The 26,593-nt window shown below is 49.2% G+C and overlaps 1 protein-coding gene across 8 annotated transcripts in view; it reads left to right on the top strand.

Moving 5' to 3' along the window:
- Positions 1–26,289, top strand: part of ASCC1 (activating signal cointegrator 1 complex subunit 1) — a 35,464-nt gene extending 9,175 nt beyond the window's left edge. For 4 of the 8 annotated variants that reach the window (XM_048311797.1, XM_048311803.1, XM_048311799.1 and 1 more), the window contains exons 6-11: positions 2,280–2,416; positions 4,549–4,686; positions 8,816–8,937; positions 11,041–11,120; positions 22,329–22,436; positions 25,498–26,289. In XM_048311797.1, the coding sequence (XP_048167754.1) occupies positions 2,280–2,416; positions 4,549–4,686; positions 8,816–8,937; positions 11,041–11,120; positions 22,329–22,436; positions 25,498–25,614 (702 nt within the window). In that variant the 3' untranslated portion in view covers positions 25,615–26,289. The remainder of the gene's footprint in view (positions 1–2,279; positions 2,417–4,548; positions 4,687–8,815; positions 8,938–11,040; positions 11,121–22,328; positions 22,437–25,497) is intronic. The other 4 variants (XM_048311804.1, XM_048311800.1, XM_048311801.1 and 1 more) reach the window with 3 other exon arrangements.
- The last annotated feature ends 304 nt before the right edge of the window (positions 26,290–26,593 follow it).

Here is a 26,593-nt window from a genome sequence, read left to right as displayed (position 1 = left end):
CAGTAGAGAGGACACAGCCAGGGCAGAAGAGCTAAGGAGTTTGATCCCTTGCCTTGTCATGTAGAAAGGCTGAAGTGTGTTGTGGTTTATGGTTTCCCTACTACAGGGTCTTAGATTTGGAGGAACAGTGTGCTTGGGCTTTGCAAAGAGTTGAAGACCCCAGGTAAAACCCTTTCTGTGTTCCTTCTAAAGAAGGAGAGCAGAGGTAAAAGTCTTTGGTAGCAGGAGGGAGAAGAAATGACTGAGTGGAAATGAGTTGGGTTTTTTTGAGCGTGACAGGGCAGTGTCAGGGAGAGGCATAAGCTAAAAAGGACAGTCATCACATATGGATGGTGCAGAAAGGGATTATTCTTCCTGCCTCTCAGCACATCCTTAGAAAGCCCAGGTTTGAACAGTAAATTTTTAGAGAAGCGATAGGGCAGGTTCCCATGAGGCAAATAATTGGGTTCCAGCCTTTTTGCATCCTAGTGAGCAGTATCCAGCCAGGAAGGGCTGCTGAGACACCCGCAGGAACGTTGGCTGTTCCAGGGAGAGCTACCTCTGACGCAGCATCTATTTTATGTGTGAGAGAAGTGGGATCTGCCGGCCTGTGAAAGAGTAGGGAGTGCAAGCAGGGTTTTTAGGAGCTGCCCGAAATACTAGGGAGTAAACCAGGAAGATTATCTAGGTCTTGGCCTGCTTGCTGTGCACTGCTCTTCCCTGCTAAATTCCCCAGCAGCCATAGCATGGCTTGTGGAGATGATGTGCCATTGTTTGTCAACTCTCAGCCCACACTCAGGTGTTGAAAACCTCAGGGGAAAATGCTGCTTTTGGGGCAGGGTCATGTTTACAGCACAAATCATGCTGGGGCAGAAAATAAGGGCAGGGCTTTGGCTTTCTGACCTGCAAATGGCTTTGTTACTGTACCTCATCTGTGCGCTCTGTGGGAGTGACCTTGGCTGGTTGTCCATGGCAAGGTTAAATCAAACCTTCTCCCAGTTTCTGTTACCCAAGCTGTTGTTTTGTGATGGGCCAAGTATTCTCTAACTGTAGATATCACTGGAGAAAACAGGCTGACGGAGAGAAATCATGTCCTGTCATGCATGTGAACAGCAGGGTGAATTAAAGGAAGCCACAAAGCTTTTACTGCAGGGAGGGGAAGGTAGGGAGAAGTGAGATGGGGCCATCCCTGGTTTTTGCCAGGCTGTAGCTGCTGGAGCAAGCCCCTGGCCTCTGCTTTGTAGCCTGCCTTGTCCCTAGTTTAGCCCATAAGCTCTGCTGTAAAGAAGGGTCTGGATGGGGTCATTAGGCCTGAAAAAAGCTGAGTGAGATGTGAGGCATTAAACTCTTGACAGGCTGAGATACTGCAGCATTTAAACATCTGAAAGGTTTCATTTCAAACTCTGGGCACAGTAGAAATTTCAAAGCTATGGTTCTCAGCTGGTGCACTCTTCTCAGATGGAGAAAGGCTTCCATGGCCTGGCAGGTTGGCTTCTTCTGGAGTTAAAATTGGAGGTTATTTAATGCATTCATGGGAAGTGGCCACTAAGTGGAAATAATTGTTTTAATATGGGTGTGTTAACCATCCTTGAGGTATTTTTATAAGCATCCTAGAACAAAAGAGCACGTTTCTTAAAGCTGAATGCAGCCACTGCTCCACCTGGGAACAGTTCCTCCCCAGCAGCAACACGCAGCTCTTCTTATAAAGGGAATTTAAACTTAATTCATCTCAGCAAACTATAGGGCATATGGGAAGAAAAAAAATATAATTATCAGAGCTGGTATTAGCCGTGCTTGTGTTGTGAGGTGCAACCTGTGTTTAGACAGGATTTAGAGACCATTTAGAGCTTGTCACTACAGCTGATCTCAGCTTTATTGCACAAGAAATGGACTTAAGTTTTAAATCTGAGCTGGCTTGTGCTGAGTTCATTGCTGATTGCAGCTGCTGCGTCGACAGCTGTGGAAGTCTCCTCCCAAAAAAAGCCCGTACGAGTGAGTGTTGCAGGTCAATAGGTCCCAAGTTACAGCCTGCTGCAATGAGCTTCCAGGCTGCTGTTCAGCAGCTCTGATGGAAAAGCAGGCAGGCAACTGTGGTGGGTCTGCACCTCACCTGCCAGGCTGAGCCTGCTTCCTCACAAAGCCTGGGAAGTTTTCAACTCTGCGTCATTACCGACCCAACCAGAGATCAAAGGATTGATGCCAGTGACTTGGTACCTGTTTTCTGTAGTATTTATCCCTGTGATGGAGCAGGGTGTGTGTGGATGAGGTAAGACACCTGTGTGTGATGGATTGATTTGTAGGATCACGGGGTCAGCAGCAGCCTGTTCCAGAACCCTGCGAAGCTTCACCTGACTCTTGGGACGCTGGTGCTCCTGAACGAACAAGAGATCCAGAAAGCGTGTGACCTCCTGCAGCGATGCAAAGAGGACTTTGTGGAGTAAGTGGTGGGAAAGGGATGTCATCACCAAGGCCTTGAGAGAGGGGGAAGCAAAAAAACTCTGTCTTGACAAGGGACAGCGAAGCAAAGAGCAGCTCAGTAGTCTCTCTCAACTCCAGAAATTTAGAAAAAGGCTGAAATGTTTTAAATGGGGTAGTAGAAATCACTGAGGAGCCACAAAGAGCCTTACAGCATCTGTAGCTCAGCTCAAACCCTCAGCATTCCCTGAAAACCTGCTCTGCTCACTTCCCTTCCTCACGTGCGTCCCTGTTCTCTGTGCGTGAGCAGTTTTTGCCGCTGTCCCCTGCCTGCTGCAGGGGGAGGGCCGAGCTCCCTTGCCTTTGCACGCTGCCTGCAGTGGGCTTTGGCACTTCCCTCCTGCCTCAGAGCAAATGCTGAGGTGTCCTTGACACGCATTCCTGGACGAGGGGAGCTGTGTGCAGGGAAGCCGTCAGGAGCCTTGTGAGTAATCAGTCTGAAACGGTCCGTGCTGCTCTGGGAGCGCGGCTGTGTCGCTGCCTGTTAACACTGAGCTGCAGATGTTGGGGCTTTAGCTGCAAATGTGATCCAGTGACACCGTAATTAGCTTATCTCTGTTCAGCTTAGAAATTGAAGATGGCCTGAGGGAGTGGTTTATTTACTTATTTCTGCAAAGCCTTTGCACACAGAGCACGGATCCTTCGTATTCATTTATTTGCTGCCTTGGTGCATGAAGAACTGGCCACGCTGTGCCAGCTAATATCTATGGGAATTAATGCATGGCCAGAATTCATACTGCTGCCTTTAAAAGGATGGCTCCAGTTCAGCTGTTGAACAGAAATGCAAGTGTGTTTCCAGGGGGAGGCTCTGACTGCAGTATTTGGAAAGTGCCAGCTTCCTCATAAGTGGATTGAACTGAGGCCGAGAAAATCATTGCTCCCTATTTCCTTTAGTGAAGGGGGAATCAACTCTTGAAGGTAACCTTTAGGTTATTTCCCCTTCTACACCCAAGTAAATATACTTGGAAAATTAATTTAGGCTCCCTTCCACCCACATAAACCTTCATTAGCTTTCATTTCCTGTTCTAAAGTGCAGGCAGTGCCCTGTGAAGGTAGCTGTGACCTTTTTGAACCTTTTTAGAATACATGACCTTTAGTGCTGTTAGTGTGATGTCCATAATAGTACATTTGTGCTGTTTCCCTCCCAGTAACTATACTGGGAAGGGAAACCATGCTCTGCTTATTTCACTTGGCAGTCTTTGCTGAGAACCTCAAAAGCTGAACCGAAGTGAGCAAGGTCAGAGCAAAGTCACACTCACCTTGTTAGCTTGTGTTTGTTACATCTGCCTGTCCAGACACTCCTTATTCTTTCCATGAGCCCTCGGTGTTAAACAAGGCATCACCTACTCACAGGGAGCCCTGGCTGCGGCACCAGCCTCCCCAGGATGCTCTGCTGGGAAAGGCAAGGAGGCGGCGTGTTGGGAAGCAGATACACGCCACAGAGCGTTTGCAGGTGTGGGAGTGCATATTATATCCTGCACAAAGAGCTGGAGCTGATTTTAAACCAGCTCTGTTTACCGGTGGATGTTGCACTCAGTGCTGTCTTCTGTATCGAGTACCTTTCCCAGCGTAAATCAGAGAGCTAGAGACTTTATGGTTGCTCTTTTCACAGGGAGGCAGAAGCCTCTCTGGAATGAGAACTTGTACCATTTACTTCTGGTGGGTTTTCTGACATGTGGATGGAGATCTCCATGTTGAGGTGGCCTCTGAGCAGTGAAAAGTTGACTTAATATGTGTCTGAAACACTGAATATATGAATTTAAATTATTTTAGTACTTGGGGTGATAAGGCAATAGCAGCCATAGCCTTTTGAGCTTTAGGAATTAGGGAGACACATTGAATTTGGGTTTTTTCAGTGCAAACAAGCTGAAAAATAGGGGAAAGAAAAGAACTCCTCAGTGGAGTTCACTGCCTCATAGGCTCTGTGTAACATTTAAGTCCCACTTAACATCAAATTTGTGTCTAACTACAGCAAAAAAGGGATCCAATATCATTCCCATAAAAAAAACCCCAAATAAATGTTTGGTATGTGCGCAAGGAGCACTGTGTGTTGCATTTCAAGAGCTGGTGTGGTGTTTTGCTTTTTAACACTAGGGATTTCTTGGGTTTTAGCCAAGTTACTGGAGGCCAGCCCCTGACCGTGGAGGTGGCAGGAGTGGAGTACATGAACGATGACCCTGCCATGACAGACGTCCTTTACGCCAAAGTCCGAATGAAGGATGGCTCAGACAGGTGAGTTCCCCGTGCTCCCATCTTTCATTCCTCCTCAGAGTGCCAGGGAAACCCTCTGGAGCTGGTGGGCGCTGCTGGCAGTCCTCAGGCCAGCAGTCACGAAGATGAAGTCATCCTTGCTTCCTAAACCAGTTGAGGCAGTGATGTGTTTGCTCTTTAAATCAGTCACTGGTGCTGCAGCTGAAAGATGTCATTTGTTTCTGCAGCAGTCTGTCAAGTTGAATAATGGAGTCACGGCTCACATGGGGATAAGATGGCCAAGGAGATACTCCTGAGATGACTTAGAAGGCAGGATGATTTGGCCTCTACTGTCTAGTTCCCAACCTGCAATCCAGATTAATCTGGACAGCCTGGTGTATTCTGCAGCACTTAATTATTCTTAAAACCCAGTTAGCCCAGAAGGTCCTCAGAAAAGCATGACCTGATTACAGAGTTGGTTTGTGTGTCTGTAGCAGCCTGGAATGGGTGCTGGGTGTGAAATGTCTTTTGGAGCTGCTGCTGTGAAATCTTGAAGCCTGGTTGGTGTCAGCTCAAGTGTTTGTGCTGTTCACTGCCATGGCTGATGGCTTCAGCTCTACAAAGAGCACTGCCCAGGATGTGGCAGTGTCCGGACAACCTTCCTCCATCTCATTTTTGACAAGTACATCACCAGTGGCAGCACCGTCTTTTCTCTAGGTGCTTCCTAGGAGACTCAGGAAACATGGATGGGGCTTGGAGCACCCTGGTCTAGTGGAAGGTGTCTCTGTCCATGGCAGGGTTTGGAACCAGATGATCTTTAACACCTCTTCTAACCCAAACCATTGTAGATTCTATGATTAACATAAGAGCTGTTGTATTCCGTGCTGCTGGTTGCCAGAAATAGGGAAGGGGAGTAGCCAAAAGAGCTTTACCTCTTGTTTCTGAGCCTCAGCCTTCTCTTTGCCTGGCAGCACTGCCTTTTTGTTGTCTGTTCCCATGGCTAGAGGACAGCAGGAGCTAGCAGAGGAGCATGGAGCAGTGCAGCTCGGGGAGGAAGGCTGTGAGCAGGGACTGGCTCAGGGCAGAAGGGATATGTTCTGGCATATCCTTTCCCTGAGGGCTGAGGAGATGGCAGGGGGGCCCTGCTTAAAACCACACTTTGGAGGCTGTGTTGAAGTAAGAGATCGGAAGTGGGATAAGGAAATGAGTGGGAAAATGAAAAATGTAAGAATTGCTGGGAGGCAGTAGGAATTGAAGCCTTTTCCTTTTCTTGGCTCTTCCACTTTGAAGTCTGTCCTACCCTGAAAGAGGTGAGATAAAAACAAGTGGGGCGGGTGGAGAACCAGGGCAAGGTACAGATCAGCCAGGAGACAGAGCACAGGGAGAAAGAGAGCAGAAGCACTTGGAAAGATGAGATGGAGACAGACACTGGATGACCCAAATGCCCTTCAGTGGGTCTTGTTGTAGAGAGCATCTAAAATATCAGCTCTGGGAGCTGAAGTCTGGGCCTCTTCTCCTGAGTCACCGAGCTCTGGCTCACTCTGAGGTGCAGTGCTTGCCAGTCCGGTTGCATCTGAAAATAAGACTGCGGCCTGAGGAGCTGGGAGAGGACTCCTGTAGAGCGTAAGCAGGGCCTGAATTGACAGTGGTGTCTGCCTGCCTCTGGGGACAGCTTGAACTGTTGGTACTTGCACCGTGCTTGTTTCAGATGCCAGCTGTATCCCTTGTGCTCAGAACCCACTTGGGCATAATGCTGGAGAAAGTGCTGATGTGCATCAGGGGTGGCAGAGCCGCTTTGGGCAGGGGAGAGAAGTGGGGGCTTCAAGTCCACCTTGCCTTGAAACTGAAAACACTCCCACCCGCTCTGGGAGAGGACTGATGTCTCCACTGTCCTTCACAGAAATCTGTTAGCTGAGGTTTTGACCAACATCAGACCTTGTGCTTTGCATGGCACCTGGGGACTGTCAGGCTTCTCTTCCACAGCACCTGTTTTGCTTTTTGCATAGCAGCAGGCTCAGAGAGGGCCAAGCAATTTGAAGTTTTAATCCTTGGCCCAGGCTGGTCCTGCCCTCACCTGCAAATTAATTCACAGAATCATAGAACAGGCTGAGTTGGAAGGGACCCATCAGGATCGTCGAGTCCAGCTGCTGGCCCTGCCCAGGACAGCCCATAAACACCACTCTGTCCCTGAGAGCGTTGTCCAAATGCTCCTGGGGCTCTGGCAGCCTTGGGGCCATGACAATTCCCTGGGAAGCCCCACCACCACCTGGGTGAAGCACCTTCTCCTGATACCTTTCATCTGGCACTTCTCCCCTTACATAGTTCCTTAGCTATTAGCAAGCATCCAGAAAAACATTTAGCTTTGCAGAGGGAGAAAAAAGGTGGTTTTGTGTTGATGGAGAGCAGCTTTTCCTTCCTTTGAGGTTCCAGCAGACACTGTTGAACTAGCAGTGATTTTATAAAGAGCAGACAAATGGTGATCTCTCCAGAAAACCCTGCTTTGTTTTCTGGCCTGTGACACAGATCATTGCTGAATCTCTTGCCTGCTGAAACCTGCTGTGCCTTGCTCAGGGAAATGGGAAAGCAGTTTCTGAGCTGCAAGGCCAATGCTAGAGGAGAGTGGCAGCCACGTGGCTTCCTGTGCTGGATCAGACTGCTGCAGCCTGTGTTGGAGAGAGGTGTGTGCCTTCCTGTCTAATGCAAGATGTCCTGTTAGCTCTGTGTAGTTCCTGGCATGGCTGAGGGGTGGAGTTCCTTCCTGATCTTTGGATGATCTTGATCAGCTTAAGCTGTAAAGCAGGAGATTTGATTTATCCTGACTTAGCTTGCATAACTGCAGACAGAATTAGGGGTTGGCAAGCCCTTCTGCACATATAATGGCTCAGACTGAAAGAGGGATCATGCTCTGATGCCTCCCACATGGCAAATAATTTCCATTATAATTCATTCTAATTTGTTTTATTTCCTTGATTAACTTTATAACGTAATAAAGCACCATTTTCACTTGAGCTATTCTCTGTTAATTTGTTTTAGTATTGTCTGTAATGATATTCATTTAATCTTTGTCATTGCTAATTTTAAAAATCACTGAAGTAAAGCCAGAAAATAGTAGAAAGCCATGACAATTGGTAGTTTGAGAGTCTTGAACTGGTCACATGGGGGCTGGCAGCCCGTGAGGGGCAGTCCAAAGCCAGCAGTGGGGTCGGAGCTGGCACGCGGAGCGTGGTAGCCCCAGGCTCTGGGGACCAGCCATGCTCTGCCACAGCTGAGACACCAACGTGGTGGGACCTCACGGAGCAGAAAGCCCTCTAATCCCTGGGACGTGCTGAGAGAAGCTCGGATTCTTCTGCAAATACTTAATACCCTCTGGCCTCGGTTTCAAAGATGGGAAGCTCTCATTCTGGCATATCCTCACTGCCTTTAAGTAAGAATTAGGCACTGCAGAAATTTTTTGGGTACAGCAGCAGCCTGGGAGTTCCCTCAGTTTCTTAGACATGAGCGCATTGCTCTGATCCCTGCTCCTGCTGCATGTTCTAGGATGGGTCTGCCCTCAGATCCTGGCAGTCATGGCCAGACACAAAAGTGGGAATAAGTCCTTGGATTTTGCTTGCTCAGTAGCTCCAAAGCTGGAGCGTTCACCAGGATGTGCTGACTGGGTTTGTGCCCCCTGTCACCCTGTTCTGGGCTCTCCCAGAAAGCAAGCCTAGTGACTGGGCTGCTTTTCTGGGACAGAGAGGCTCCAGGCTCTAGCAGTCCCTTAGCAGATCCTCTGGGAGTCAAGGTGCCTGAGCCGCTGCGGGTGTGCAGATTTGAGCATTTGCAAGGAGAGTCACATTGTGTTTCCTGGCAGTGGAAAGATGCATCCTTCAGCTCCCAGTAACATCTGTCACTGCGAACGAGCTCTCTGCTGTGCTAAATCTGCCCTTCCTCATGGAATATTTGCAGCAGGAGCGATCACAGAGGAAGCTTTGTGCAACAGTCAGAACTTTTTGCATTAGAGCTGAGTCCTGATGTCTCTGCTCGCTTTCCATGAGGGACTAGCTCCCTTTCCTGTGTGCGTGCAGAGACTTCATTTCACACTTGCTGCCCTCCTGGCTGAAGAGCCTAAAGCTGATGATGCAGAGGCTTCTTGTTTTATGTGGCCCTGTTCTTTCTCTTTCTGCCTTCCCAGATTGCAGATGGTCGCTGATCAGCTGGTGGAGCGGTTTGTGGCCTCTGGCTTGATGCGTAAAGAATGGGATAGGGTGAAGCTGCATGCCACAGTCATGAACACTCTCTTCAGGAAAGATCCAAGTATGTACAGAGCCTTCATCCTTGCTGATAAATGCATTTAAAGTAGTCCCACTGCTCAGCAAATGCTTTTGTTGTTTGCTTTTTCAATGTGATTTTTCTTACTCTCAAGGATACCTACAGGGCTGGGGGGAGATGTCTGCACATAAAACCCAGAAGAAAATAAAAAAAGCAGTGAACAGAGTCATAGATTCAAAACCTTATCACGCATATTATCTGGGCTAAGGAAAAATATGTTCAGCTAGAATCAGAGAATGTCCTGAGTGGGAAGGGACCCACCAGGATCATCCAGCCCAGCTCCTGGCCCTGCCCAGGACACCCCAACAATCCCACCCTGAGACAGCAACTGAGAGTGTTGTCGAAATGCTCCTGGAGCTCTGGCAGCCTTGGGGCTCTGACCATTCCCTGGGGAGACTGTTCAGTGTTCCCTCTGGGGAAAAACCTTTTCACAATATCCAACCTCCCCTGGCACAGCTCCAGCAACTCCCTTGGGTCCTGTCCCTGGTCACAGAGAGCAGAGATCAGAGCTGCTCCTGCACTGCCCTTCGTGAGGAAGCTGCAGACCCTGATGAGGTCTCCCCTCAGTCTCCTTCAGGCTGAACAGAGCAAGTGACCTCAGCTGTTCCTCATGGAGGTGAGATCTTGGGCTCTCTGTGCCCCAGTGTTAAATTGAAACTGGGTAGCAACTCCATGTGTTGTGCTGACTTTCAAACAAGATGAAAACATAATCCTCTTTGGTTGACTTAGAGATTGCCCGTTTCTTCAGGAAAGTGATTCCATTGTCTTTCTCCTTAAATCAGATGCAGACGGCTGCGAAGCTGAATGTGAGCTGTTCTTGAGTGTATGGCGTCTGCTGTCTCTGCCAAAAGATTGTCTGCTCTGGCTGTCTGTAGCATCATTCTGATCACATTACTTTATAAAGCAGCCTTAAAAGCATCATGTTTGGGGAGGGGCAGTGCGTTACAGCCTGGTTCTCCGTGTGGAAACGTGCGTGCTCTGGCATGGTGGCCCTGTGCACTGCAATAGGTTGTGTCAAGAATTCTTTAGTTGTTGCCCCTCTGAATCTCTGCGTGGACAGTGATAACAGCAGGTGCTTTGTGTCATCGTTTCTGGGCAGGTTTTGGGTCTGACTGCTACTGAAGTCGAACAAGCACACCCAGGATGTAGAAACCCTGTAAGGATGGGGTTCAGCTCTCAAATTGAGCCCTGAAAATGTGACCCCAGAGTGCTGACCTGGCTCTGTGTGAGGGGGGGCACATGGGCAGCTACATCTGGCACCCTGGGTCTATATTCTGCACAGCCCCATGAGGCATGCGAGGCATTCAGACACAATGGGGAGAGCATTCCGCCAGCATTCTGCAGGCAGCCATAGAAGTCGCTTTGTATTCCATACAGGATTTGAATAGCAAGCTGGATGTGAGGGGGACTTCATAGTTAATGATGGAGATGAAAAAGAAATACTGAATATATTCACTGAGTGAGGCAGAGGTCCTGTGGAAAGAACAGATCATGTACTTGGGGATTATATAAAAACCCAGACATGCTCTGGGGAAATGGATCTCAGTCGTAGGCTTTTGGCAGTTGCTATAGGCCTAGGTTGCTATTCTGAATGTCTCTGTGTGTGTGTGGCTGCGTGCCCACCCCGCAGAAGCATCCACACCACACATACGGTGCAGGCAGCAGAGGTTTGTGTCGGTGCCGTCCGCATCCCTCCTGGCATTGTGCTGGCATGCTCAGCCTGGAATTTGGTGCTGTTCTAGGCCACACAAGTGCTGTCTCTCACCCTGACATGGCAGGATGTGGGATCAAAACGAGCCAGAGAGAAGCAGGTGTATTGCACTGAGCAGTCAGCCCTGCAGAATCACCACAGCAGCAGCTATTTAGGGCCTTTCCTCCAGGTAACAAAGGTGATCCCGATAGAGGCACCAATTCCAGCCTTTTTCCTCTTAAAATCCAGGTAGAAGTGGGGCTTTTTGCACTAAGAACTGGGCAAAGATGGTTTATTAGCTGGCAGCTGACTGGAGAGGGACAGAGTAGGGGGTGAAGTACAGCACACAGAATTCTCTCATCTGAAGCTCATTCTGGTGGTGGCTTTTCTCTCTACAGCTGAAGAACAAAACAGCACAATGACTGGTAAATCATCTTTCAAGGAGCGGGAGTCATTTAATGGCCAAAATATCCTCAAGGTCAGTATGAAACAATTAGGGAAATGGAGCCAGCTATGGATGTTGTATAGCCAAAAGAGGTCGAAACACCTCTTCAAGACTGCTTTTGTCTTAGGCTTATGGGATCTCCAGGGCTGGGGGGCAAGGGGGGAATCTGTTTAGAAAGTAAATGGTCCAGATCACTCGTAATTGGGAGCATTACAGTATTTAACAGGAGCATTCCTAAAGCTGCTGAGGCTCAGAGCAGGAATATGAAGCACAAATGCTAAGTGGGTGTTCGTGTTGTCGTTTACGTCGCTCCTGTTTTACCCTGGAAACTCAGGCTCGAGTTGATTCTCAGCCCACCAGAAAGAAGCATTTCGTTGCTCTTGTTCTACTCATATATATTTATGAAACTAAACCCAACTCTCATTTCACTTACTCTTTTCTTCTTGTTTTTAATCTCTGCTATTGATTTGCTCCAGAAAAATAGCGGGTAGTGGTAGGGAGTCCCACCAGGATCAGAGGGTTTTGGCAGTGATCAGAGGGTAGAAAGCACGATCCCCCAGACTGTGGAGGTTGGGTAAGGCTCAAAGGGGAGCATGCTTCTGACTCCCAGGCTTTGCCAACCAGGGTTGGGACTGCAGGCAGCCTCTGCTACTCATCCAGATGGCTGTGGCAGACTGATGCTGTGGTGCTTGACCCCTGCAAGTGTCCAGAGAGAAAAGAGATGCACAGGGGAGCAGAAATGGAAAACAGCACTGGCTTGTAAGCAAATTTGCAATCCTCACTGTGTGAGAGGATTTGTAGCAGGCAGCTCTGATAAGAGGGAGCGAGGACAATGCATGGATACATTTGGGAACGCTAAGAAGATATTCTGGCAAAAAAGAGACATGAGAGAGTGGGTGGGAGCTGGACAACCCAGAAGGACTTTAGAGCCCTCCCAGAGGAGGGGAAGAGTGTGCTTTACTTGTATTTTACAGTTTTAATAATGTATCAGGCACTGGATGCAGGGGGATGTGAAGGCAGGGGGTGGAACTGATTGATCTCTGTGCAGAGGACAAACAAAGGGACAAAATTAGGTTAAGCTCTCATTGTCCTCAAACGGTCTGTGCGAGTATGGGTGTCATGACTCAGCGTCGCCACATGTTGAGTGTGCAGTGTGAGACTGCAGTATTGCAAGCTGAAGCAGGGAAGCCACAGCCTTGGTCCTTTTCTTAACGTGATCTGCAGGTTTGGATAGCTCCCAGTGTTGGGAGAGCCGGCTCTGGAAGGGGGTGGTGTGTGTCAGGAGCCCTGAGCGTCTGCAGGACTCTGCTTTCGCAGTGTTCGCCTTCGCTCCTTTATTCTGCTTCTGCTAAGCTTGTCCTTAGGCTTTAGAGACGCATAAAATCAAACTGTGGGTCTTCCTCAGTGCTCTCATCCCAAACCGTTCGTGATTGAGAAGGTATTAACGGTGCTCCCTCTGCTGGTCACACCATTTGTGGGGTCTGAGGATCTGGGGAAGGGTCTTGTGGTGCTTGGAAATGCAACTGCTCTCCTTCCGAGGCTACTTCTTATTCTTGATGCTCTCGGAAATATGAGCCCGATGCATTTTTAAAGCTCCTAATTGATTTTGTACTGACGTAGCCGAAAGAGCTGCTGGCTGTTTGGACTGCTGGTAATTACTTCAAAGCATGTCTTGCCACAAGAAATGTCATCCTTCTCTCCCACCTCCACTACATTTCCTAACCTGCCCGCTTCGTATTTCCCTTTGGTCTCCCACGTGCCTGCAGCAGAACGCCCGTTGGCATTAATTAATTACATGAGTCATAAATAGCTCCAGGCTTCTTACCGGAGGAGCCCAGCCTCAGTGAGCCACTGATGCATTCCAGCATGACCTTGCAGGGATGCGCCAGTTCCCTCCCAGCCTGCTTTTATATCCATGATTCCATTATTTATCTTGTGCCGGGGAGGCTGCCCTCTCGCAAAGTGGCTTCATTAACTTTTGCACCAGGATCTAAACGACGGGCTGTTAATGAATATGGCTGCAGTTAGGCAGGCTGGTGGGAGGGAGAGCCATGTGCCCCGCATGTGATTCCAGGCGGTGGGACTCTGTGATAGCTGTGCTGAGTGGCTGTGTTCCCACTTGGAACGCTAACAAAGCATGGCTGCTGGTAGGAGGGTAAGTGGGAAAACTCAGGTTTCATCACTCTCATTCCCGTTGTGCAGCCCTGTAGAGCCAAAGGCTCAGGGCAGGACCGGAGCTGTCAGAGCACGGAGCACGATGGAAGTGCCGTGGCTCTGCTGTTCCAGGCTGAGGCTCCCCGTGGTCAGGGCAGGGGGGTGGTGTGTGTGTGTGTGTGTGTGCAGATGCGCTGGCAGCACATGTTTGCTGATAACATGCCTGCGCTACCCCAGGCTCCAGCTGGTATTTTGCTTTCAGCTGAACTAATCGGAATTTTATTTAATAATCCTTTGTTCTACCCGTTCCGCAGAGTTAAACATACGCTCCTATTTGTGCTAATAAATGGTTGTGCAGGCCGGTACCTTCCCACACTGCTCAGAAAATAGATCCTGTAGGTTGAGTTGTGTTCGGGAGTTTAAATTACTTCTGTCTTGAAGAATATCCCTCAAAAAGGGCTTCCTGGCATAGGTGGAGCTGAGAGCCCAAGGGGCTGTGTGACCCAATAGATTTATGTCCAACAAAGCCTTGGCGTTGCGCTTCTCTAGTCTAGTCCCAAAAAGCTGGGCATGCTTCATGGACCACTTCATACAGAGCGATGCATGTTCCTACTGGGCTGGCTTTGAACATCCTAGTCACATACCGAAGTCGTGCTCCAGGCAGGAGCAAAGCGTCTCATCTCTCAGAGAGTGGGGAGGAGGCGGCAATTCCTGGCTGAAAGACCCCGGCAGCTCAGGCAGGGCTGGGCCTCGGGGAGATGCTGGGTTGGCAGCCCCTGCCCTGCCTCCCGCCGTGTCCTGGCGGTGGCCGCGTGCCCTGCGCCGCAGCTGGCACAGCGCTGGCACAGAGGCAGCCGGGGCAGCTGCTGGCGTCTCCGGAGACGAGGCTGTGCTGCCTCCGGGCTTTTGTTTATTTTTGTTTAGTGAAAAAAACCAACTAAGGCTACCGTGAATAAATAAAAATGAAAAGAAATGCAAAGGGGCTGCCTAGCCAGAGATTTCTGTTGCACGTTTAAGGGAAAGGAAGAAAACCACCTGGACTCTTGTTTGGTCAAAGTGGAATGAATTTTGGCTTGATTGAGGTCTGAGAAGTAAAAGAATGGCCTTTGCTGCATTCAAACAAGAAGGAAGCACATTTTGAGCACAGAAAAAACGGAACCCTGCCGCTTAGCACAGATCCGTGCATTAACAGCTTACAAGATTAAATATTGAGGGAACAGCTACTGAGGTACAGCAGCAGAAAGCTGCACATCTTATGTCTTAGGGCATTAGGGGAGACTTTAAGCTGGGATGGAAGACTGGGAATGGGATCAGCCGAGGTGGTGACACATGCTGCCCTGCCCTGGTCCAGCAGTGGGGCTGCAGGAGTGCCCAGAGAGGGCTTCTAGGTCAGATAATGCAAAATTTGATGAGGCTCCTTCTATTTTGAGGCCTGCATAAGCGTATTGAATTATGGCACTATATCTGCTTTCACTGGGAGCAGGGGGGAAGAGCCTTTACTGGCTGATACACTGGAGAGCCGATCGGAGCAAAGGAATCTGGTGGTGTTCCCTGTCACTGTGTCTGTCCTGCTGGGTGAGACAGTGCCGTGGCTGTGGCATGCAGTAGTTCAGTTTAAAACATTTGATCAAATGCCACAGACAGAGATGCAATGGAAAAGAAAAGCCTTGGCCTGGATAAACCCCTGACCCCTCAAAATACCCCAAGCCCACCAAGCTCTAAACAAATGAACATCTGCCCCTGTGCAAGCCAGCTCCACTTGCAGATGAGGAGTGTGTCTCGTGTTCTGCAGCCTTTGGAACCCAGGCCTTTTGTGTAATTTTTGTTTGTGGATTTAAGGAGGCTGAGTCTTTTCCTGATGGATTTCTAAGCTGAGGTGAAATCAAAGAGCCAAAGAACCAGCGTTAGGTGAGGATCAAGACTGCCTGGTGTTCAGAAAGGGTAAGAACGTCTTGTTATCCTCAGCGAGGTGGTAAAGATGTCAATCCAAAGTAGGACTGACAACTGGAACAAATACCTAGCAGGAGGTGGCTGCTTGGAAAGTTTAGAGTTAAAAATACCAAACAAAAAATCCACTGGGGTGAGAAGAGACTGAGTAAGAGGTTGTGGTGCAACATCAGTATCTCAGAAATAAGCCAGTGCTTTCCTCACCTCGTTTTTACGGAAGAATCAAAAGCAGAAATGAAAGGCTGCAATGCCACTTTGCAGAGGGGAGAATTCCTGCCTTCAGCTCTGATCCTGCCATTACCAAGAGGTACCGGAACAATCGAGGGGGCTCAGCAGTGTGCAATTAGAGCAACAGTGGGGTGGGAGGATGTGACAGTTGAGCAGATGAGACTGGAGATCAGTTTGTATAATCATGGGGAAGAAAAGGAGATTAAATTGGGGTTGCTGTGAAAATGCTTTCCTGCGAATTACATTCTTCAGGGGGAAAAGCCATATTCACATTATTTGCATTTGATGAAACAGGAATCTGAAGTGGCATTTGAAAAATCAGTGTAGACAAAGGAGGGAAAATATCTTTGTTGGAGATTTCAGGCCTTGGAGGCAGTGTTGGAGGTTTTGGGGGAAGGCTGAGCCACTGCACTGACGAGAACGCAGTGCAGAAGGTTTGTGCTACCTTTGCGTGACAGAGATCTCTTTGGTGACCTTACCAAGACAAGGAGAAGCCTTCTTTTTCCTCTCAGAGGTGCTCCACACCCCTCTGACTAATTTTAGCAGGAACTGTGAGTGCTGGAAGAGGGTTTATTGAGAGTTTCTGAATCCTCTTGCCCCTGCACCGCTGCAGTCCCACCCAGCCCAGCAGCTGAGCCTTTTGGAGGTTCTGTGGGTGCCTGTGCCTCCCACCCGGTGATCATCCCACCTCCTCACTTCCCGGAGATCCCTGTTGTGCCAGCAGCCAGCCCGGGCAGCATCACCTCTTTGATCTTAAGAAGACAATTTTTCTCCGTGGAGCTGGCAGGGGTTGAATTACAGCGGCGCCTTAATAGAAGGCAGGAACCCAGGACATTAAATGCAAAAAAACCCCAGCTCACTGATTAGCAAAAGTAGGCAGTTCATCCCAAAGGTGCCATGACCCTTCTGCTGGATAATTTTCCGGGTCTGTCTGAATTAATTTACTGGCTCTGTAGCTAGACTCCTCCTCTTGGTGGTTCGGTGGGCGTAGTGGGAGGTTACAGTGATGGCAGCTCCTTGTCCTGGTATTCCCGGATGCATCTCAAGCCTCCTGCTGTCTCTGCAGCAGAGCCAAAGCCCAGCTCTTAGAAACTGTTGCTGCATTTGCTGTCGTAGGAGCCATGGGGATGAGGCTTCTGGGGAGAAATGCAGTTTTTGATTATTAGTTTCCTTAAGTTGTTCTGTAAGTCCCTCACGTTTGAGGTGTAGGTCTGGGATCTTATCGGGTCCTTTAATTTGCTGAAAGGGTTTTTATTCTTGTCTGAAAGACGTGCAAAAATCTGTTAACCTCCAAATGTCCCACTTGTATATCTTAGTTTGCAGAATGCCTTTCACCATAGCAACTGGGGTTTGATTTCCTGAAGCGCATGAATTTTCATGGATTTTTGATGGGGGGAACGGACCTGAAACTGTGAGCTAAAGCGAAGATTTTGCAGCGTGGCAGTGGCAGGAGCACCACTAGATTTGGCTTGTGGAGGGGGGGATCCTGCAGGGAAGGCATCTCAGCTGGACAAAGGCCTGCACCCAGCCCTGAACAGTTCTATTTGAAAAAACATCCGGCCTGACAGATTAATGTAGACCATTGCTGAATGCCACCCTCCCCACTGCTGCATCACCCTCTGGCAGCTGGGGTGGCTTTGCTCCAGTTCTATGAAGAGCTGAGGTTTCACATGGCAGCTGTCAGAGAAGGATCAGCTGCTTCCATATTCACAGAGCTGGAAACGCCGTACTCGTCCCACCCGTGGAGGTCAGGAGGGTGTTAGGGGCAGCATGAAGTACACTCTTAGGTCTGCAGGTGACACCCAGCTGGGGAGAGGCAGGAATATTGCCCATGTGAGTAGGAGGGAACAGAGCTCCAAACAGTGTTGAGAAATCAGGCAGAAACAAATGGGCAGCTGCGAACAAGGACAGGTCCAGGAGGGGAGCAGTGGCACCGCTGTAGGATGGAGAAGTGCCTCAATACCAGCCCCACAGGCCAGGGTTTGGCTTATGGGGTCTGCTCCAGACTGAGTCAGTCTGTGGAAACAAAAAAAAAAAGAGGCAAATGTCTTCAAAGTAAACCTCTGACTATGCTTAGCTGAAGGATTTGTCCAGTTTTGGGTACCGTGGATGGGTGCAAAGAGCCCAGGGGATAACAATAAGGTAATTGGAGGGGTAGAAAATGTCTGCAAGCTGGGGCTGAAAGAGTTGTTTTGAGGGTAATAAAGGGAAAGAGGGCAGCACATAGGAAAAACTCTTGAAGCATGGGAATGCTTTTGCCAGTAGTGGATGATAAAGTGATAAATAATAGGCTTTAATTGCAGCAAGGGATTAGGAAAATCTTTGTAAAGGGGAGGGTAAGGAAGCACTGCTCTAGAGGAGCTGGGAAAAGGGGGTCCTGATTGTTTTGAGGAAGCAGAGATGTTAGTCCAGGATCTGCCACCACCAAGCTCCTCCTGCCTTGGAGGAGGGGAGGATGGTGGAGCTGATGACCTTCGCTGGTCCTTTCTTCAGCTTGTCACTTCATGATTCCTACATGGAATGTGTGCAGAACACCCATGAGATGGCATCTGTGAACGTACCAAGAGCTGCTTGGCATTTACTTTGGCTCAGGAAATAAAAATATCAAAAGGAAACCTCCCATCACACACCTTGGATCTTTCTCCATGAACTTGCTGCTGTTTCTTACGTTGGTGGTACTTTGCCAGAGAGAGATGGTTATGTTGTTTCCAAGGGACTGCACCAGTGGTTTAATTGTAAGGGATTTTCCTGTGTCATAGAGGAGAGAGCCCTGACTTGGGTATCTCCCAAGAGAGAGGCCACTGGGACTTTTATGACACAAGATTTTCTCCCTCCTGAAGTCTGCCTGCTTTATTCTTCCTGAGGGAGATGAGGTGAAAAGGTCTCTGCTGCTGCCTTTTAAATCTGCCAGAGGCTGGAAGAAAAGAAGAGGGGAAGGGCTGTGGAAGGGCTGGATGCTATATTGGGGATGGAGAGACACTCCAGAGCCAGCTGCACACTTGCAGAACAAAACCATCTGCAGCCTTGTGGCTGGTGCTGGTGGTGACAGCCCAGGTGACAACCGCCCTCCCTGTCCTTCCTACCCATCTTCCACCCTTGTGACTCTGCGCGATGTCTTTATCCTGTAACACCTCAGCGGTCTTGGAAAATGTTGGATGCCCAGCCAGCCATCCTTTTAAAAGCCGTGGAAAGGAAGCAATTGCTAATTTGGAGAGGAGTTGGGAACGCTGGGAAGAGCCGCCTCTCTGGATGAGTGCCTGCCTACCTGCTTTTCCTATGCTTCTCATGCATTATTCCTGGCAAGCTTCCAAGCACAATTAAACCTCTGACAGATAATCATTGGCGGAGTGGTGTCCAGGGTGAATAATACGGGAATCAGGTATTTCTTCTTTTGGCACCAAATTGTTTCAGAAAATGTATTTTGAAAGTCAAAAATGGAAGGAAAAAGAATCTATTCATTGAACAAACTCCTCAGATCTAGACACTTTGCCCAGTTGTGTCTCATCTTCTGGGAGGCACCAGGGGCTTTGGTTTTGGGTTTGTCTGTCACAGTTTGGGGGAGGTTGGGGCATGGCTAGGAAGGGGTTTGGTGAATTCTTTGGGATGAGGAAGAAGGAGCTCTGCCAGCACCTACTGCAACCTGGGAACTATGGCAGCTGTGGAGATAACAGCCTTCTGGAGAGGTCCTGGCAGGTGTGTGTGGGAGGCTGCAGGACTGAGGTGTGTTAAGCAAGTAGGTGGAATCCCAAAAGCAGGATTGGAGGCTGTGGTTTGTGCAGCAAAGGAGGTTAATCAGAAGAACTCAGATGGACAGAGTTTGCTAGAGTTCAGTGGACTCTCTTAGAGTCCATCAGTGTTTCTGAGTGTTACTTTCACATTTCAAAATTTAATTTTTGAAGATTTTTAATCTTTCCACGTTTTTGCCATTTCTTCCATAAGTCCTTTTTGCCTGGTGCTGGTATCAGTAATCCAGCAGTTTGCTGAGGAGTCAGTGCCTTCCTGCTGTGTCTGGTATGGGAACTGCAGTTGTGCTTTGGCCAGTTGATCTGGAAGGGTGATTGTTCTCTGCTCTTCTCCAGTGTTTTCCATCCCAAGCTGTGGACGTGTTACACAAGCTTTAATTCAAATATGTCATCCCTTATGAGATGGAAAAATATCCAGGGGAGAGTGCAGAAAGTCTGCAAACAGGTTTTGTTGCTCCGTGTTGAGGCACCTCTTCAGAAACGCTGCTTAATTTTTCTCCATGCTTGTCAGCGGGTGCCTGGGATTTTGTTTGTCCCTCCCCTTCCCTGAAGGGAATAACAGCACCGTAACATGCTGATTTCCAGCGGAAATCTCTTGGCTTTCCGAGCCTGTTCCCTCATTTACCACTGCTCCCGATCGGGACACGCTGGGGTTGTGCTGCCGGCGGGCGAGCTGGTGAGTGTTGTCACTTTGTGCAGAGCAGATGAAGCTGTAAAGCCTCCAGCTCCTCCGAAGCCTCCGTTTAATCTCCTGGTTGGAGCTCTCCATGCGCTGCTGTCGGACCTGATTCTCAGCACTGGGTTGTCTGTCTGAGTTATCCTCCTGCACGTGCTTTACCATGGAGGCAGAGCCCGGTGGTGCTCAGCCTGTTCCCACCCTTCCTGGATGGGATCTTGGGGTGGATAAACATCTTCCACCCAGGAGAAACAATAGAGGAGGGATTGCTGGCATCCCATCTTGAGCATGGACCACGCAGCAGGAATGACAGTGAGCTCATCCACAGCCGTAGGCTCTTGGAGCTACGAGCTTCTTCCTCCCTGCCTTTCAGAAGTTGGTAATTTCTGTGTTCATTCCAGGTATGGAAAACAGGACCCTCCCTCAGCTCCCTGCCAAGGGCAGCCGGGTTTGTGAGGCAGATTGTCACAGGCTAATGGCATTACATGGCGCTGCTCGCCCGCAGCGCTGAGTCACTGGGGACACTTTTGTGCTGTTGATCTATAATAGCCCGGCCCGAAGGCACTGCTTTCTGTGGCTGGAGTTCACAGCAGAACTCCCCACAGTCAAGGGAGGTGTGTGTGTGTGTGTGTGTGTGCGCACATCTGTTTTATCCCATGGTATCGCTGCTCTTTGGTGGGAATTTTTAATTGCAAGGCATTGCAGTGAGTTGTTTCTCCCTCGGCATTTCCAGGGCTCTCGGCAGAGCTGCGTGGACTTTTTTATTAATTCAGGATGGGTCTTTTTTTTTGGCTGACTACCGTAAACGACGGAAGGCTTTAAAAACTGATCAATAATCCTGATGGTAGCGGCAAAATCCAGGCCAAGGCAGCGTGAATGCGAGCCAGAGATTACGTGAAGAAAGCTTTAAATGCCTCCGATTCCCTTCCTTTCCATGGACTTACTTTGTCCTCCCTCCTCCAGTGCTTCTCCAGCCGAATCCATTAATATTTCTCATGCTTGTTGAGCCCGTGACAGGTGATTTAAAAGCCCCAGTTTGTGTTGGCACCTCCGCTCTTCATAACCGGAGCTGAAACACATCGCTGCTGTTCTTACGTGGATTAGCTGTGATTTATTGCTGTTGTTCCCAGGATGGAACACAGAGGTGCTGTCTCATTCCAGGAGGGCTGTCTGTTGGAAGCGAGCCCCCCGAGGAGGACAGCTTGACAAACACCCGCGCTCAGGAACACGACATCGTTTAGGCGCCTGTTTTAACTTCTTCATTGAGGAATCATCCTCCTCCTTGCCTCAGCAAAACCTACTTTACCGGCTTAAAAAGGGGAAGAAAATGAAAAAGAGGCATCCTGGGTTTGATCTGCTGCTCTGCCTTTGATAAGGAAGTTGTTGTGGTTTAGGGGTTGAAGTTTGTACGAGCAGTTTTGGCTCAGGTTTGCAAGGAGCGAGAGGTTTGATGTGTGATTCCGTCTCTCCCAAAACAAGTCTTCAGCCTGTTACCTTCCTTCAGAAAATGGTTGTCTCATCCCAAGGGAGACCTGCTGTGTAATTTGTGGGTAATTGAGGGAAACAGACCTCAAGGAAGAAGGGTTTCCAGCATCTGAACGGAATTGTCTTAAATGGGAGAAAATGGGGTCTTAGAAATGACAGTTGTGCTGCTGTCTTTTCCTGGCTCAGGATAAACGACTTTGGGGGGAGAAGTGGAGGAAAACTTGCTTTCTGGGAGCTACCACAGGGCTGCCTGCCTTTCATCATTACCTGAGTGGCGTGTCCTTGGACCCAGTCCCCAGGAAGGGAGAAGGAGAGGGAGAAGCACTTGGGCCCACAGTAGTTTGCAGGCTGACCTGTGAAATATGGGTTATCCATCATCCAGTTCTCCTTCTCTTGGGAACTCGTGGCTTTTGGGGAGGGCAGTGTGGCTGTAGTCTGTGCTATCCCCTGCAGATCCTGGGATGCTGCTGCTGCCACTCTCCAGGCACCTGCTCTGTCCCCATGGGAGATGCAGGCATCCTCGCTGAGCATTTGGCTGTGGTTTGAAAGGCAGGGCACACCCCTGGAGCGTTTGCTTGGAGGTGCTGGGTCTGGGGTTAAAAGTTAACAATGCTCTTTCCTTATTCCATTCTAATTCAATTTGGGAAGGCAGCAGGGAGACAGAGGGCACTTAGTCCTCTAAGTGCTATTCCCTTGATGGGAGTTAGTAGCTTGCACTGCATTGGTGGTGTTGATTCTCTAAGCTGACCTTTTCCTCCATCAGGTTCATTCTCATTTATAATACTTAAAAAAAAATTCCCAACCTCCATCCTCTTATTTATTCCTTGGGCATCGAGGACATAAATCTTTCGGCGTGTTTGGATTTATAGAATTACTGTGCTTTTGCTGAGCCTCGCGTCCCACTCCAATCAAATGACACGGCTCTGCGGGCGATTGCATTTCTCCTCCCCTGCCTCCTTCCTGGCTGCTCCTGATCCACATCTCCTCGTCTCCTCGTGTTCCCTGCAGCCTTTTCAGGGAAAGCTGGGCCCTTGGCAGCCGCAGGAAAGGACAGGAAGGGGAGTCAGCCATTCTTCAGGTTATCAGCAGTTCCTTCTGAAGGGCAACAACCTCCAGGTACCTTCTTTCCTGGTGCAGAATAAAAAATGCTAAGATGCTTTTCCAGGAGGCATTTAATCAGCTGCGCTCCAGGCCTCCTCCAAAACCAGAGCGTTTCCGTGGTGGCTGGGGAGAGGGGGGAGTTAAAAATATCTTTCTTGGCTCTACTTGGCTTCTCCTCAAGATAAATAGAAGTGAAAGTCAAAAGCAGAGGCTTGGCTCTCTGCAATCTCTTCCCAAGTCCCCAGGGACCCGAGTGCAGGATGCTTTAGTGATGGGAAGCCACCTCCTGGTGTTTCAGAGGTCTTGGAGGATTCCTGGTGTTTCAGAGGTCTTGGAGGATTCCTGGGGTTTCAGAGGTCTTGGAGGATGATGCTGGAGGGGTCTCTCTCCACACCGCTCGAGGCAGGTCTCAAGATTTGCAGTGATCTCCGTGCCTGGTCCGGTGGCTTCTGTCGTGGGAAGCCTCAGGGAGCACAGGAGCATCAGTGAGAAGCCGGCCTGAAACCAGAGCAGAAAAAAGTGTCTGTGGTTGTCCTCTAAATCCTGTAGCATGTTTACTCTCAGAAAGTACAGCCACATTACCAAAAATCAATAGTTCTAGCAGCGTTCCTCCCTGGGAAACACACAGCTGCTCGAACACACGGGAGGTGGTGAATCTTATAAAAGCCAAGGGAATACAAAGTGCTTTGGTACAAGGGCTTTGCTGCACTTCTAGCAGTGTACAAATGGACAGCCCTTGACCTGGGCAATGCCTTCTGGGGCTTCCCAATCATCCTTCTGCTCTAATGTGCCTGAGGCTGTGTGAGGCAAGAGGGGCTCGGGGAAGGTTGGTCTCATTAAGTAATTTTTGCTTTGAAGTACATGTGTTCAGTAAGAAAAACAGGTTGTGGTGTGCAGCTACAATACAAACAAGACTCTTCCTTTGGTTATTTTGTGGAAAGGTTTGACTTCTAGCGCTGGTACATCCCAGCATTTCATTTGTTTTCTTCATAGAATCCTGGAATGGTTTGGGTTGGAAGGGACCACCTTAAAGACCACCTTGTTCCATCCCTCTTGCCATGGACAGGGACACCTTAGACCAGGGTGCTTCAAGTCCTGTCTAACCTGGCCTTGAACACTTCCAGGGACAGGGCAGCCACAGCTTCTCTGGGCACCGTGTGCCAGTGCCTCCCCACCTCACAGGGAGGAATTTCTTCCTAGTATCTGAATTGTGCTCCGGCAGTCCTTGTCCCATGACTCCATGCCCTTGTCCAAAGTCCCTGTCCAGCTCCCTTGGAGCCCCTTTAGGCACTGGAGGGGGTCCTCTTCAAACCCTGGAGTACCAGCACACCTACCACTCCCTCTGCTAGGAGTCAAGAGAGAGGTGATTTCTGCTTTTCCTGGATGGAGACTGCTCTATGAGGGAAAGGGATGCCAATGCCAACAGCCTCTGTGACAGGGACAGGTGTTAAGGCTTGGGCTGGGTGGGCACAGTGGCAGAGCACTGCAGGGAGACCTGGACAGGAGGAAACCATGCTTCCTTCTGGGGTCAACCAAAACAAAAAGAGAAAGGTGACCAACCCCTTTTTACTGCCATCTCTTATTAATGAGACATTTTATCTAAGTCCTCCAACATGAACAACACAGGCTTTTGGGAACATAATTAATCTTTAATTGTATAAATCTTTAATTGTATGAAATGGAGTTTGTGTGGCTGTCGTCATTTCTCTTCTTTCTTTTCCTCCTCTCCCGGTATGAGATGCTTCCTTAGCACAGCTCCTTTTCTGCAGGCTGCTCTTTATTAGGGCAGTGACCCTGTGGAGCCACCACTCACAGTGTCCCTTGAGGCCACGCTGCTGCCCTGGGGTCTCTTGCTCTGCCCCAAGACAGGCAGGGAATCACTTTCCCTATGGCACTTCTCCTTTGTGGAGTGACAGCAAACCCAGGAATTGTCCTGAAAGAAATCTAGCTGGTCTCCTCTGGAAGAAAGGGTATTTGCAAAATAGAATCCTCTTGGGAGAACCAACAAAAGAGCAGTTGTGCCCAAATCGGTGCCAGGCAGAGCCAAATGCCTCTTTGGAGGAGGTGAAGTGCAGCCTTTCAGATGCTAAGTAGGTATTTGGGATTTCAGTCATTCCCTCTATGGAGGAATTGATGCACCATTGGCTCTAGGAGGATTAATGTGTTGGCTTTCCTTCATGCCTTCTGTAAGGGCAGGAAGGGCTGTGGGACTGTCTCAAGCCCGCGCCTGCAGGGACAGATAGAAAACTGAATAGGAGACAGATGGAATGGACATTTTGGAGATCTCCAAGGTGGGGAGAAGTCACCGCTCAGGTTCTCAGTGACTCTCAGCGCTCCGGTTAAACAGAGCTTCAAAATTAGCATCTCCAGCGAGCAGCTTTTCCTGAGGCACAGCTGATGTTCCCAGGTAGAGCAATTTCCTGCTGCTTAATGGAACGGGAGGAGCACTTTACGCTTGGACACGATGCTTTTCCAGCAATAAGTTCTTGTAAGAAATTCTGATGTCATTTTTTTGGTCTGCTTCGTAGATTGGATTAATGGGCAGGGACACGCCCCCCCGGGCGCCGGAGTTGGCTTGCTTTCCTTAATTTGCACTCAAGTCTTTGCCGAACAAAGACGGATTTGTTGAACAAAGCGGGGTCAGTGCTGGGATGAGGAGCCTTGTGCTTCCAGCCTGCTAGTTTGAATTAGGACTGAGCTGTAACTGTTAAGTCCTGCGTCCTGTGGCCTGGATTGGTGCAAACCTCCTGGCCTCAAACCTTGCTCCTGCAGAGCCTGCGACCTCAAGAGCCACCCGGGGGTGGTGCCTCCAGAGCAGTGAACAGCCTCCCCACGCTCCCTCAGTGACACAGGCAGTGAAATAGGGGAGGTTTGAGCAGCTGCTGCTGTGGATAAAAAGAGTTCAAGCGCAGTCTTTAGTGGGAAAGATAACGTAAAGAACAGTTTCATTTAAAGGCAAAACAGATCTGTGAGCAGAGGCTTTTGACAGGGCCAGCTCCTTCCAGAGAGCCATGGGCCAGCTGCAGGCTCCACTTCTCTGGTGCCCTTCAAGTGGTTTTTTTCTTCTTCTTTTCAGGTCTTCGAGAACTTCCACTTCGGGGAGGTGCAGCTGGACTCGGTGCGTCTCTCCCAGAGGTTCTCCTCGGACGCCTCTGGCTACTACGCGACATCTGGGCAGCTGTGCTTCTCCTGAGGTGGCTGTAGCGGGTCTGCTCTGTGCATGATCCCGCAATGAAGTGTTTTGTAGGACATGAATCTTGGATGGGAACCTGGAAACTCCAAATAGGGATGCCTCATGACTCCTCCAAAGCATGGGAGCCATGGCATTTCCCTGCAGCTTTTCCCACATGTATTGCCTGCCTTCTCCTTGGGAGGGCAACCCCCAACCTGGGGGTTGCCAGGGTCCTTCCTCCTCCTTTCCCCAAAATGTCATGAAGTTGCCTGTGATGTCTGTGGATTGCTGGTTTTCCAAGAAAACAACTAGAACTGGGGCTTTTGGGGCATCGCCAATGTTTAAATGTGGCTTTTTGTCAGAAGAAGGAAGTTTGTTCTTAAAATAAGTATTTAAAATCCAGGAGAGCTTTCCCGGAGCACGATTTAACGATATTGAGGTCAGGCATTGCTTGGATCTCCAGCAGCGTGCCTGTGTGATGTAGATCTCCAAATAAATTAATTCCCTTCAAAAGCAAAGTGTTTATCTCCTGTTGCATTGATAGTTTCTGTAATTAAACTTCCAGCACAGCACATAACTATGATAATAAGAAAGCATGGATGGTTAGAGCTCTTTCCAGTGACCGTTTCGGAGCATGTCAAAAAACATATGCCTTGTAGGTGGTTTCTCCATTAAAAGCAGCACCAAGCTCTTTGATTCCATTGTGAATCCTTCCGAGATCTCAAGACAACGTCGTTTTTTCCTGTAAATCTCCACATTTGGTAAAAATAGCGACACAGGCTTTCAACTTGCCCTAGGATGAGCGCTTTGAAAAATGGAAGGTGCTGGTGCTTGGGTGTTTTGTAACAAAACAGGTGCTGCTGCCCATTCCTCGTTGCTTCCATGGATATGGAATCATGCTGTGTTAGAGGTGGAGAGTGTCTCAGCCAGGGGTAGGGGTGCTCGAGCAGAACCCACATGTCCTAGTGATCATTTCTAAGAGGTCTTCACCCCACTTCCT

Source organism: Corvus hawaiiensis, chromosome 8 (genome assembly GCF_020740725.1).
Source record: "Corvus hawaiiensis isolate bCorHaw1 chromosome 8, bCorHaw1.pri.cur, whole genome shotgun sequence".
NCBI lineage: Eukaryota > Metazoa > Chordata > Aves > Passeriformes > Corvidae > Corvus > Corvus hawaiiensis.
Note: the sequence above shows the minus strand (reverse complement) of the source record. Positions and strands in the feature narration are given on the sequence as shown.